Below are 14926 nucleotides of genomic sequence, written 5' to 3'. Positions count from 1 at the left end.
TATCTGTTTTGTTGATGTAAGAATTGAGAGAAATAAATTTTCCCCTAAGGATCGCTTTGGGGGCAGAGCAAAGATGGTGGAGTGACACCAGTGACTTACTGGAGCTGTCTTATAAATTCTATCAGATACCTCTAAAAAAGTGAATCAGAGCAGATTTGAGAGAGATAGAAGCCACTAGGAGACAGTGTGGCAGATTTCAAGCCAAGGAGAGTCTGCAGGGTCAACAGGATGGATCTGTGGGCTGGGAGAGCACCAGCCAAAGCAGGAGCAGCAGAACCCAGCCAGCAGACTGGGCTGGGAGAGTGCCCAGGGCTGAATTGCCAGCTGTGGTGGTGATCCCTAGGCCTCTGGGTGGAGGACAGGAATCTATTGGAGCTAGCTGAGACAGAAGCGTAGAGCCTGCAGCAGCAGCAGCAGTAGCAGCAGCTACTCCTGGAGCTACCAGCCCACAGAATAAAGGTTTGAAATTCACCTTCTTGAACTTCCAGGAGCCATGATGACTCAGTAAACTTAAGAGCGCTAGTTCCTCCCTTGAATAAACCCAGAGAATACTGCCTTAGAAGAAACTCTGAAATGAGGAGCCAGAAGTGGAGGTTCAACAGTCTTTTAGCTTGAGAGGCCCCTCTTGCAGTAATGGAAAGAGACCAGTGCAGGAAGGGAGGCATCCCAGCAAGCCCCACCTTAGCAGACCAGCAGGAAGCCCCAGGTGGGTGGAGCTGGAAAGCACCATCACTAGGACCCCAGGTGTGCCTTTGCACAGCCAAGGGAATTGGCAGACACCAGCGCAGACCTACGGCTGAGACCACCTGTGCTATATGTATGTGTATATGTGTGTGTGTATACACATATATACATATACATATATGTATATGTGTGTATACATATATACATACATAAACACATATGTACACACATAACATACATATACATATATACGTGTGTGTATGTATATAGCGCAGCCCTAAGGGAAGAGGAGACTACCAGCAGCCAGACCATCCCTCCCCCCCACCTCACTCTGTGACCCCCCCCAGGGAGACTCAGAAAGACTTCACTGGGCCTCAGTCCTTGGCACACATCAACCAGCTTCAGCTCAGCATCAGGTAAGCTGCAGCAGTATATAGCTTCTAGCTGATAAAACCAGAGACCACAGTACACAAAGCCAGTAACCAGGCCCCTAGCTCCCAACACAAGAAGTTTGGGACAGAGCCCCCTGGGCCCCAGAAGCAGAGATCCACTTGAAAAGCCAGGAAAAAGACAACGACCATGAAGAAGCAATCCAGAAAAACAAGGACCATTGATTCTTACTATGGAGATAGAGAAGATCAAAATACCACTTCAGAAGAGGACAGCATTGACACTCCACCCACATCTGAAACCTCAGAAGGGAACATGAACTGGTCTCAAGCCCAAGAAGCATTCCTGGATGAGCTCAAAGAGGATTTTAAAAGCCAAATTAGAGAGGTAAAAGAAAAAATGGAAAAACAATTCACTGATGAGAACAGATCTTTAAAAAGTAAAATTGGCCAAATGGAAAAGGAGATACAGAAGCTAAATGAAGAAAACAATTCATCAAAAATTAGAATTGGGGGAGAGGATTCTAGGAAGATAGTGGAGTAGGTCAGAAAATTCCAAGCTATCAAGATTTTCCCCCACAAAAGAGTTAAAATAGCACCTTAGGGCAGACAAAGTGTGACAAAGAAAAACAGGGGCACAACCAGGGTTTTCCTCAGATAATTTGAGAAGATCTGAAGAAAAACTCCAGGACTAGATTTGGTCCCTGAGAGGAGCAAACACCTCCAGGCTAGGTTCCGTTTTTAACAACAAGCTGGGAAGCCACTTGAACAACTAGCGGCAAGCTTCAGGGTTATTTGGTCTGAGATGCTGCCTTGGCCCCAGCCACTGGAACTTTTCACCCTGGGATAGTGAAGGGAGTTGTGTGATTGAGCCCAGGAAGACTGCGGGAACCTCTGCTGACAAGGAATGCCAGACTCAGCTGTGTTGCAAGAAGTGGTGGGGGTGAGAAGGAACCAGCACATGCCCAGTGAGTGCAGAAGCAGTGGGGCAGAAAGCCTCTGGCTGTGGGCACTTACAGAAGGTTAGAGTTTTGGCTTTGGTTCCAGGCTAGAGGAGAGAACTAAAGATCTGGGGCAAGAGGCACGAGTTCCCATACCCCAGGGTTAGAGGTATTACTACCAAAAAAAATGCACAGGCAAATGAGAAAGAATCCAACCATCCAACCATAGAAACCTATTACGGGAATAGAGATGATTGGGGTTCATCTTCAGAGGAGGATATTGAAGTAAAGAAACCCCCAAAGAGCAATGTCAGATGGTCACTTGCCCAAAAAGAATTTATAGAAGATCTTTAAAAAGACTTTAAAAATCAAATGACAGAGATGGAGGAAAAACTAAAATAAAAATAAAAATAATCCAAGAAAAACAAAAAGGTTATGAAAGGAAAATCAACCAATTAGAAAAGGAGATCCAGAATCTCAAGGAGGAAAATGACACTTTGAAAGTTAGAATTGGGCAAAGTGAAGCCAATGAAATTATAAGAGATCAAGAAATAATTAAACAAAACATGAATAATGAAAAAATAGAAGAGAAAGTGAAACATGAGAAAAACAACAGATTTGGAGAATAGATCAAGAAGAGAAAATATAAAAATAATTGGAGTAACCAAAAGTCATGATCAAAAAAAAGAATCTTGATACAATAATACAAGAAATAATTTTTAAAAAGTGTCCTGAAGCATTAGAACAAGGCAGGGAAGTAGAAATAGAAAAAATCCATCATATGAGGAAAACTTGTAGGAAAATCATAGTCAAATTCCAGAACCCTCAGCTCAAGGATAAAATATTAAAAGCATCAAGATTAAAACAATTTAAATATGATGGCTCCACAATTAGAATTACACAACGCCTAACAGCTGGACCGCAGGTCTTGGAACACAATATATCAAAGAGCAAAAGACCTGGGGCTCCGGCCGAAAATATCATACCCTTCAAATTTCAGTATTATCTTGAATAAAAAAATGGACATTTGACAAACCCTCAGACTTTCAAGGCTTTGTTAAAAAAAATCCTCAACTTAATAGAAGATTGGACATACAAGAACCAAGAGAAACATAAGGTACACACCAAAGACTGACTATAAGGGATTCATAAAAACAGACTGCTTACCTTTCCTTATAACATAAAATGTAAAATGTATGTCTGACATTCTTATTAATAATTGTTGAGCTCATAAGAGGGGGATAAACCTGACTATGATATGAATTTTAAAAGTAAAACCATGTAGAAACAACTAAGAACAGTAACTTTTATACAAAAGAGGTGCAAGAAGAAGAAAGGATACAGAGGATTTAGATGGAGGAGGAGGGCTGGTAGTTCTGGTAACCTACTTTCACTAGGAAAGGTTTAAGAGGGAACAGTACATATATATATTTAGAAGAGTATAAAAGCCTTCTAAATTTAGAAGAAATAAAATGGTAAGGGTTTAGTGAAGGGGGAGAGGACAAGGTAGGGATTTTTAGGGGGGAGAATGACAGAATAGGTAAAGGGAGTTTAGATTAATGGAAATGGGAAGATAGGGGATGGATCCTTGGAGGGGGGAAGGCAAGTAATAGAAGGGCAGGGTGGTTGGTGGAGGAGGGGGGTAGGCAAGTAATAGGAAGGTGATATAGCAGGTAGAAGTAAAGTAGAGGAGGCAGGAAGGATAGGAAACAAAAGATATGTACAAACATAAAAAACAGATCAAGAGTAGATTATGTTTGGGAAAGTATATGTCTATGTATGTATGTATATATGTATAAGTATGTATATATCTGTATGTGTATGTCTATATCAAGAAATATCTAAATTATATTGTAGCCTTCTGGGGGGGGAAGAACAAAGTTAAAAAGTGCACAGCAGAGAACAAAAGAAAACATAAGGAAGGAAAGAAAAGATGGACAATTTTATTATTATTTATTATATTACTTATCATGCAGGCTTTCTTGAAAGAAAATTTATTGTTACATATTTTGAATCCTCTCCTATGTTCTGCTATGCACATGACATGCTTTTTTTCTTTCTTTATATTTAGGTTTCAATTTTATGATATGTTTTTGTTTCTTTTCTCTATTTTTGAATTTGTGTTTTGGTAAAATAAAGTAAAAACTGTTTAAAAAAAATAGAATTGGTCAAGTAGAAGCTAATGACTCTTTGAGACATCAAGAATCAGTTAAACAAAATCTAAAGAATGAAAAAATAGAAGAAAATGTAAACTATCTCATTGGAAAAAAACAACTGACTTGAAAAATAGATCCAGGAGAGATAATCTAAGAATTATTGTTCTACTGGAAAGCCATGATAAAAAAAGAACCTGGACAGTATCTTCTAAGAAATCATCAAGGAAAACTCCTCTGAGGTCATAGAACCAGAGGGTAAAATAGTAATGGAAAGAATCCACTGATCACCCCCTCACAGGGATCCCAAATTCAAAACTCCAAGGAATGTTGTAGCCAAGTTCCAGAATTATCAGGTCTTTGGTTGCATCTCATGAATTTTGGTATGTTGTCTCATTGTTATCATTCTCTTTAATGAAATTTATTGATTTTTTCTATCATTTATTCTTTGACCCAACTTATTCTTTAGAATTAGATTATTTAGTTTCCAATTAATTTTTAATCTATATTTCCACTGCCCTTTTGAATGTAATTTTTTTGCATTATGATCTGAAAAGAATATATTCAACATTTCTGCCTTTTTATATTTGATTTTGATGTTTTCATGCCCTGTTACATGGTCAGTTTTTGTGTAAGTGCCATGTGCTTCTGAGAAAAATGTATATTCCTTTCCATTTCCATTAACTTTTCTCCAAAGGTCTGTTATATCTAACTTTTCTAATTTCTATGTACTTCATTAGTTTTTTTATTTATTTTTTTGGTTGGATTTATCAAGTTCTGAGAGGGGACAGTTGAGGTCTCCCACTAATATAGTTTTTGCTGTCAATTTCTTCCTGTAACTCACTCAGCTTCTTTAAGAATTAGGATGCTATGCCACTTGGTGCATATATGTTTAGCATTGATATTGCTTCATTGTCTATAGTACCTTTTAGCAAGATACAGTTTCCTTCCTTATCTGTTTTAGTTAGTTAGTTTAGGTAGTTTTGCTTTTACTTTTTCCGAGATCAGGATTGCTATGCCTGCTTTTTTAACTTCAGCTGAAGCATATTGTTTCATACTGCACCAGCCCCTTACCTTTACTCTGTGTGTGTGTGTGTGTGTGTGTGTGTGTGTGTGTGTGCTTCAAGTCCATTTCTTGTAAACAACATATTGTAGGAATCTAGTTTTTAATCCACTCAGCTATTTGCTTCCATTTTATGGGGGAATTCATTTACATTCACTTGTCATAACATCATAATTACTGTGTATTTCCCTCCATCCTTTTCATCCTTCTGTTTGTTCTGTCTTTCTCCTTTCACCCTTTCCCTCCTCACTAGTGTTTTGCTTCTGCCTACTGCCTCCCCCGTTCTGCCCTCCCTTCTTTCAGCCCCCACCACCTCTTACTTGATCTCATCCCCTCCTACTTCCCTCTCAGGTAAGACAGATTTCTCTATTCAACTGACTGTGTATATTATTCCTTCTTTGAGCTAATACTGATGAGAGTAAGGTTCAAGCAATGCTAATCTAGCTCACCCTTCCATCTTCCCCTCCACTGTAATAGGTCTTTAACTTTTAATTTTATTAATCTCTCCTTTGATTTTTAGGATTTCTGTTTTGGTATTTAATTAGGGATTTTTAGTTTGTTGTTTTGCGGGGTGTTTTAGTTGCATGCCCAGTTTGTTGATCTGTTCTTTTTCTGTTTTATTGATGTAAGAATTTAGAGATATAAATTTTTCCCCTAAGTACTGCATCTCACAAATTTTAGTATGTTGTTTCATGGTTGTCGTTATCTTTAATGTAATTATTGATTGTTTGTATGATTTGTTCTTTGGCCATTTATTCTTTGGGATTAGATCATTTGATTTCCAAGTAATAGATTAAAAAATATAGGCTTCAAAGACTGTTTTTCAATTTAATTTTTATTGTATTGTGGTCTGAAAAGGTACATTTGGTTTTTCTGCTTTTTTGCATTTCTTTGTGATGTTTAATACCCTAATACATGATCAGTTTTTGTGAAGGTATCATGCAAGATGAGAAATAGGTATACTCCTTTCTATTACCATGCAGTATTCTCCAGAGGTCTGTCCTATCTAACTTTTCTAAAATTCTTTAACTTCTTTCTTATTTATTTTACAATTATGTACCTCTTTTACCATTTGGCCAATTCTGATTCTTAAGGAGTTATTTTCTTAAATATTTTTATACTACTTTTACCAAGCTGTTAATTCTCTTCATAATTTTCTTACATTACTCTCATTTTTCTTCCCAATTTTTTCTCTACCATTCTTATTTTATTTTTAAAATAATTTTTTTCTGTTTTTTAAAAAATCTGTCTTTTTTAACTCTTCTAGGAATTTTGGACATGTGTCCAATCTGCATTTTTTTTTTCTTTGAAGCTTGGCTTATAGATATTTTCAAGTCATTGTCTTCTTAAAAATTTGTGTCTTGACCTTCCATATCACAATAGTAGCTTTTTATGGTCAGGTTTTTTTTTATGGTTTTTGCTTATTTTTTTCCAGCCTATTTCAGGACTTTGGACTTTATGTTAGATTTGGGCTTGGCTCACATCTGAGGGTAGGGGATTGTCCTGATCTGATTGTCTTTTATATCCTTCTGCTGCTTTCACAGTTCACTAGGGGCCTGTAAATTTTCAATGTTTTCAATATGGTCTGATTTAGGGAGAGGTCTGTTCACTGCCCTCCTGGTCTGTACTCTTGTCCTTATCCAGGTAAGGCCCCTACTCCCTTGTGACTGTTACTGCTTCTCCTTGCCCTGGGACTCTGACCTGGAACTGGTTAATGGCCTACAGATCTGCCATATGGCATTCATTCCTTCATCCAGTTCTAGTACAGGGCTCCCTTGGGATCTCTTTCTGACTAAATGTGCACAACCCTCACTGTCCCTAGGATCCAGGCTGCTCCCAGGTATGCCTCTACCATAGCCCACAGCAAGTGCCTCCTTCTGCCACACTATGCTCCCAGTAAGCCCTACCCCAGTATCCATATGTTTTAACAATTGGCTAGCAGCTCCTGTGGGGGTGTAAGATGCACCCAGGAGGCTGCCGGCATGCCGGAAAAGCACAGGTTCTTTTTATCTGCTTAAACAAGGAAAGCACGGTGAAGGGGTTGACCAGCTTACTTTAATCCAGCATTCAGTTAGCATAGAGACAACATTCATTTAGTTCAGGGGAAAAACTCCAGCATTCAGTTAGCATTCAGTTAGTTCAGGGGAGCAAAGAGACAAGCATCAAGAGACATCAAATACAGATTCATTCAGCTAGTTCAGGGGAACAAACAGCCAGCACCCTGAAGTTCAGAACATTCATTTAGTTTGGGGGAAAACAAACCAGCACCCCGAACCTCAAAACCAAAATACAAACAAATTACAAATATCAACAGACAGACCCAGTACAATTCATAGTTACCAACATCTGGGCTCGGCCCGAGAGCAAGGGCTGGCCCAGAGTCACGCTCCCCACTGCCGCGCCAACCAGAAAAGGAAAGAGAGATCTTCAAGCTGTCCTCTCCCCTCTTATAGAGTTTTTGACATCATCAAGCGCCTCCTGAATGACCAGGGCCGATTGGTTCTTGAGTTGGCCTCTCCCGCTAGCATAGACTAGGTTAACACCCAATAGGGCGTGGCTCTGGAGTCAACACCTCCCCTCAGCCAGCCCCATGACTCATCACACAGGAAGTTCTCTTCTTCCTGGCATGGTTTCTGGGCTTCCTGCCCCGTAAGAGAAGCCCCCACCACCCAGCGAGGCTGAATGAGGTAAGCTGAGTCACTCAAAGAAAACAAAGGTCACTCTGATTACACCATATACCTATCTTTCTGTCTTCCTAAGCTGCCCTGTATTGAAAAAATAACTTACTGTAACTTTTTGTTGGCTTTCCCACTCAGAATTCACTTTGGCTCATTTTTAAAGTTGTTGTTGAGGGAGTGTGTTAGAAAAGCTCAGCTAAAATGCTGGCTTTATTTTCCATCTTGCCTCCACCTCTATTTTTTAGTCATATTTTAGCCTGACTTCTCTTTTCAGGATTTTGTGCTCAGGCAGGTTCTTTCTGGTAATCTTGGATAAATCAGATAAGACTTGTTTGGTTCAGTCCCTATTGTAATATGGATAACACTGCCTCTGTATTTGCCACTACTCATTTAGAGAGGGTAGATGATATTACACCCTGTCCTCTGGCCTAATTACTAGCTTTTGTCTCAGTCTCCTGGTGGTCTTCTGAAGGTTCAGGACTCGTATAGTCTCTATCTCCTTTTCTTTGCACGATACCCAGGTAGGAGTTGGTTCTGTTCTCTGATGCAGCCTTAGCTAACCCTAATGAGAGGGTGGATATCACATTGCTCCAAGTCAGCCTACACAGCTCTCCAAACACTGATATCCAAGTGCTGAATTGTGCCGTCTTCTCTGAAGAGTGCACTTCTGGGCTCTCTTTGCCTACACTGGGACCCATGGCGGGCGGGGGGGGGGGCACGTAGTTTTGTCTCATGCTGTTATTATGACAGGCCAGGACTGGGATCTGGCTTCAGTCATCTGATTATTGGAACTGGGACAAGTTTGTTATGACTCTGTTTGGATTATTGTCTGCTTTTAGGGCCATGTGGAAGTTTGATCCAGGTCCCCCCCTGTCCTGGGTCAGAAACTAGAGGAGACAGCTTTTGGAATTCATATTGGTTTCCTCAGTAGGACCCTTTCCCTTCCTTTTCTCCTTTCAGTTTTACCTGAGCTAGCTTTGCCTTCCTTAGGTCAGTCCTTCTACCCACTTTTACCACCTTCTGGTTATCCTTTGGTGTGGATCTAGATCAGATGGAGGAGCTCACTTATGCTTTTCTACATCATTGGTCTTTCTGGGGCCATTTTTAGCATTTCCTAGAATTCACGTGGAAAAGCTAGATTTCTCTATACTTCCCTATAATGCTATCTTAACCAGAACTTAAATTCTGTTTTAATTTGGATATCTTTCAGCAACTTGCCAAGAAGCCTTAGGTAATTGCCTTGTGAATTTCAGTCCAATACCATACATAAAAGGATCTTCAATACAAACTACCTACATACTTGCCCAGTAAAAATATACCTATGAGATCTTACCTAACTTAAAAAGTTTCATTTGGAATTTTAAAATCTAAATATCATTGTGGACTGAAGGCTTCATGGAGGTCATGGAATTTGAGCTAGGCAATGAATACATTTGAATATTGATTTTAAATGTCCACAAGACAGGAACCAGGCTGTGAGAAACGTGCTCACTCTAGAAAAAACAATACTTCTTGTGAAGCCAGGAAAGTTCTTATTTTATTTTATATTCATTCTGAATGAATGGGTAACTCCTGAATTGAGTACACTTGCTCAGACAAATGCAAGGCTTTTTATGCTGTTCACAATTCGAATTTTACCCCTTGCTCTCCATTGGCTATATACAACCTCCTGAGCCACCTACTTCTTATTCTCTTACTTGATATGTTCCTCCTCAAACAGCTTATTAAGCATGCATACAAGCTTCTGACCTTTTACCTGATCAGAAGCCTGGTACAACTCTGATTCAAACTAGTCATCTCTGACTTACATTCTGTTACCACTCAAAACTGGGAGTAGTTTTAATCCTGTGGGAAAAGAATTCCTTCTTTTGTTTCTCACAAAGCCTATATAAGTATCCTTGTGCTCAGCATTATATGCAATTAGATATTTAATAATATTTTTCCATTGCTGATTGATTATATTAATTTTGTGATAGAGTTGACAACAGGAGAAAACCAAAATATAATTGAAGCCCTGCGAGGCAAAGTAAGAGAAAAGCTGAAAAATGCAAAGGTAATCTATTTTTATATTTTTAACTTCTTAAATGAGACACAAAACAGTCAGGTGTTTTGGTTTTTTTCTTGAGATCTCAGGTCCTTTAGCACTAGTGAAATCCAGGTTTTCCCTGCCTTTCCCCTTTCACTATTATATTGCAAATTCCTCAAGAAGGCCTGTGTCTTCTCTATTGTTGCTTAACACTTAGCACAGTGCTTTGAACATATAAATTCAATTTAATGAATATTCCTTAAGTGTCCAATTTGTGTAAGGCACTGTGTTAGGATTAGAGATACAAAAAAACAAAAATAGGCGTCTTTGCCCTCAAGGAGCCTACATTCTCTTGAGATAAGAAATATACTATGTAGATGAATACGTAAGTACAAAGACTGAGGATGTAGAGAGCAACAACTACTGGAGAAATAAAGGAAAGTTTCATTGAGGAGATGGCAGCAGAGATAAGCCTGGAAGGAAAGTAGGAATTTTGTTAGGTAGAGATGAAGAAAGAATTAGTTCTAGAAATGGAAAATGGTTTTTGTGAATATAAAAAGGAATATCGCATTCAGGAATTACTAGAAGCAATGGAGAGCCCCTCAAGATTTTTAAGCAGGACAGAGACATGGTCAGATAGTACCCTAGGAAGGTCATTTTAGCAATTATATGGAGGATGGATTAGAGGAGGAAGAGACTGGAAACCAGGAGATGAACTAGCAGGCAATTTCAGTAGCGCAGGCTAGGATTGTGTCCGTATGAAGATATGGAGATGGATGTAAAAAATGTTGTGGAGGTGGTCGACAACACTTGGAAATTGATTGGGTGGGCGGAGGCTATAGAGGAGAGGGCAGAGTCAGGATGACTCCAAGGTTACAGATCTGGATTACTAGACAGATAATGGTACCCTCAAAAGAAAGAAGGTCAGTTTAGGGAAGGGGCAGATTTAGGGTAGAGAAATAGTGAATTCTATTTTGAGCGTGCTGCGTTTGAGATGCTAAGGAGACCACTAGGTGGAAACAACCAACAATAATAGCTAATATTTCAACAGTGCAAATAGTTCAAGTGTAAGCACGGTGCTAAACACTTTACAGCTGTTATCTCATTTGATTCTCACAACAACTCTGTGAGGTAGGTACTGTTATTATCCGCATTTTATAGTCAAGGAAACTGAGGCAGATGGAGAGTCAGTGACTTGCCCAGGGTCACCCAGCTAATAAGTGTCTGGCAGGATTTGAAATTAACTTTTCCTGACTCTAGGCTCAGCGCTCTATTCGTTGCCACAATACTTCAAGGACCAAATAATACCATGGAGATATGTATATATAGATAGATATAGATATATATACATATATGTATAAATATGTATATATATGTGTGTATGCGTGTGTATATATACATATATATATGTGTGTGTGTATGTATAAATATATGTGTATATATATGTATATATCACTTTAGTTCCAAAGAAATCAAAGTGCTTTCACCTGTACTGTGTGATTTCCTTTCTTTTCATAATGGACGTGTGATGGGAAAACAGTGAAACTAAGTGAACTTAAATGAGTTGGACACAGGTACAAGTCTAAGGGGGAAAATATTAAGCTCTGTTAAAATACTACGTAGAATCTTTCATTTCACATTTTTGATAGCAAACGTTAATGAACACAAGTCTCTTATATGGAGATTAATGTCTTAATATCATTTATGTTATGTTTCAGATTGTTCAAGTTGAAAAGTCTTCCACAAAGGAACCTGTTGATATTAAGATACAGCAAATGACTAAGGTGAATTTTTTTATAAATGTTTTATAAATGTTTAAGTTGTTAACATAAAATATACTATGTTGCATATATGAAGTATCTGTCATTCTTTGATCCTTGGTAAACAATATTTTTGCTTGAAATTAAATAACTGATGTGTTTCCAAAATATTACTAAATGGTAATATGCTCATTTTGATGTTTTTATGTGAAAAGAGTGACAAATGATTTTTAAATACTTAAGTTACACTTAAGAGATTCATGATTGCATTGATATTAGAACTACTGTCAAGGTTATGAGTTGTAGCCTATCCATTCTTTCCCATCATGTGTGATTCTTGTCCATGTTCTCCCTTAAATCTTTCATAAGAAGGTCATCCACTGAACTAAGGACCTGGAAGACAGACAAGGTGCCTGATGAGTTCTCCTCACTTTTGCTTCATAATTGATCTGCTTCCTTTTCTGATTGTAAATCTCTATATCCTTTCTGCCCATTTGTCCTGTAGGGTTCTTTGCTAGTATACTATAATCTCTTCATATTCTTTAGATGATCCTCAACTTCTCCAAAGACCTACCCCAGATTCTCTAAGGAATCCCTCTTTGATTTAGTCTCTGGGTTGGATGTCCTCTACCGCTATGGTGAGTACAGGCTTCCTTGTTTGAGGCCTCATTTGACCTTAGTAATCAGAGGATCATGGAACAAAACTATTGCTACTGTTAAATCTTTCAAAGAATCCTATATGATTATGACACATTCATGTGAGCTAACTACCTTGTTAGAGGGGAACTTTTAAGGTAGTATTTTGCTCTACTGAATCAAATGTGTTTTTATAGTCAACAAACAATATGCCTGGTGGCAACTTGCTTTCATTATGCCTTTTAGTCAGCTTTGTGATTGTAAAGATAAGGTGTGTAAAAACTTGTCTGTTCTCTTCATCAGTCTTCATCAAGGATGCTCTTGGTATATGTGTCAATTACTCTCATAAAAAATTTGTAGAGATAGGAAAGTAGACATATGGATCTATTGTTATCGATATCCTCTTGATCTCCTTTTTGTGGGGGTAATTATAAGGAGACTTTAATTTCCTTACCTCTTCCTGATACCTTGAAAATCAGTCCTACAATGCCTTCAGAATTTTTTTTCCATCATTGACTCCCTGTGTGTATATTTGGTCTAGTTTAGCATTATTTCTATCTTTGTTTTGTTTAGTGCCATATCTACCTTCTCATGTCATTCATGTCTGGGACTATAATATTAAGAGTCCAAATGTGATGGCTCCTCTGTCATTAAAAAGAGTTTGTTTAAAAAAAATCTTCATACAGTCTCCCTGTTTTTCATTCTTGTTGTCTTTCTTCCAGTTTCATTTTAAATGACCTCAGATTGTGGCTCTCCATTGCTTCTAGTAATTCCTGAATGCGATATTCCTTTTTATATTCACAAAAACCATTTCCCATTTCTAGAACTAATTCTTTCTTCATCTCTACCTAACAAAATTCCTGCTTTCCTTCCAGGCTTATCTCTACTGCCGTCTCCTCAATGAAACCTTCCCTTATTTCCCCAGTAGTTGTTGCTCTCTAGTTGTTTAGTTAGAGCTCTCGCTAAACTTTATTTTAACATGTTTTCTCCGCTACTACTTCTTACTCTTTTATGTGTAAAGATTGAGATAACCCTAGATAATTATCCCACCTGACCTGTCACTGGAAGCCTGGCTGAAAGATTTGATCATACTCTGTATGTCTTCTGTAAAATAGAAGACCAGTTCAGACCCTGGAGTTTAGAATATCTTTTTGGGGAGAGAAGAGAGAGCAAAATCCCTGAGAAGGAATCCTTTGGTGAGGAGTGGGGGGTAAGGGAGGAGGGAGAACGTGGAATGAAAACGAGAGTAGAGTACCTCAGCCTCAACCCTATAAGCTTTGAAGGGTTAAGAGGATTTGGACTTTCCATCTTCCTAAAGACACACTAGCAGCTTTCCTGGAAGAGTTGATTATAGTGTCTGTATCAGGAGCCAAGGGCAGATTGGACACGGATTCAAAGCTCTACAAAAAGCCCAATAGAAAAGCTATACCATGCCTAAGGAGAGCACCTTGAGAACATCAGTAAAGGACTTTTAAGACCTGTGAGTTACCAACGTGTGCTTTCTAAGCTTGAGGCTAAAAATATCTGTTAGTGATCACAACCTTAAGTTTATGGAATCTTTATCCTCAGAGACCTTCATAAAGAGAATAGACTAAAAGTTATCACAAGTCACCAGTACATGAAGGTAGAAGAAACCCTCTTAAATTTTCATTAAACAGTACACTCAAAGACCTACCTCAAATTGTGAATAGATTGATTACAGTCTCACTTGAGGTCTGACCACAAATAACCCCACTACTTGGAAGAGCCAAAGGAAGGGAATACAAAACGTAGCTCAGGGGAATTAGGCCTAAGTTGACAGTGGTTAAATGGGCCTGACATTTTGTCAAAGGGGCTTCTTCGTATTCTAGGCTACTTGGACGGATGCCTGGTAGACATCTCATTAGGTCAGCAGATAGGAAGGAATGGAAGAATTACTCCTCGTGAGGACCTCTATATCAGTCCTTTCCGGGGCTGTCAGCCAACGTAAAACTTGTGATAACTTTTTCTTGCTTATTAATATTCCATCATCCTGGGGTTGGATGCTCTGTATCCAAGACCTGGTGGACTCCAATGTCTGATGCAGGAAGTGTGGCTTAAGATCGAAAGGGATAGTTCAGCAATGAAGCATCAAGGAGAGCCAAGAGGAATGCAGGAAAAAACTTACTGATGACTTGCACCAATTAAACAAAAATACAGGCATCCATGTCCACAAAGTCCTTCTTCAATGCCTCATCATGATGTGGAATTGACTTTCTGAGGTTTTTTGAGGCCTGTGCCTGGAGAGACAACAGTCAGTCATTCAGTTAGTAAACACCTACTATGTAGCAGGCACTATGCTAAGCAACGAAAGGGAGAGCACAAACTCTGCTAAATTCTACCACTTTGTAAAGGCTTTGAATACAGCGTTGACTGCAGACTACATCTATTTTCTGAGGACAAGTCTAGCTAAGTACAGTGAAAATCATTGCCAACAGGCTGGCCACTTGGTGATGAATTCTTTGTCTATGACACCTGTTAGCAATATTGCCTCATAAAACAGTGAGAATCAGTGGAGGAAAAACACTTTTAAAGAAACCTTGCTGTGACATTCAGCAAGTAAAGTCATCCCTATATC

The 14926-nt window shown here is 38.8% G+C and overlaps 1 protein-coding gene across 1 annotated transcript in view; it reads left to right on the top strand.

Annotated features, from left to right (window-relative positions):
- Positions 1-14926, top strand: part of CC2D2B (coiled-coil and C2 domain containing 2B) — a 135979-nt gene that overhangs the window by 5651 nt on the left and 115402 nt on the right. Inside the window, 2 exon segments of the mRNA XM_036736534.1 lie at positions 9885-9961; positions 11653-11718. Of these exon segments, the coding sequence (XP_036592429.1) occupies positions 9885-9961; positions 11653-11718 (143 nt within the window).

Source organism: Trichosurus vulpecula, chromosome 8, assembly GCF_011100635.1.
Source record: "Trichosurus vulpecula isolate mTriVul1 chromosome 8, mTriVul1.pri, whole genome shotgun sequence".
In the NCBI taxonomy this organism is placed as follows: Eukaryota; Metazoa; Chordata; class Mammalia; order Diprotodontia; family Phalangeridae; genus Trichosurus; species Trichosurus vulpecula.
Note: the sequence above shows the minus strand (reverse complement) of the source record. Positions and strands in the feature narration are given on the sequence as shown.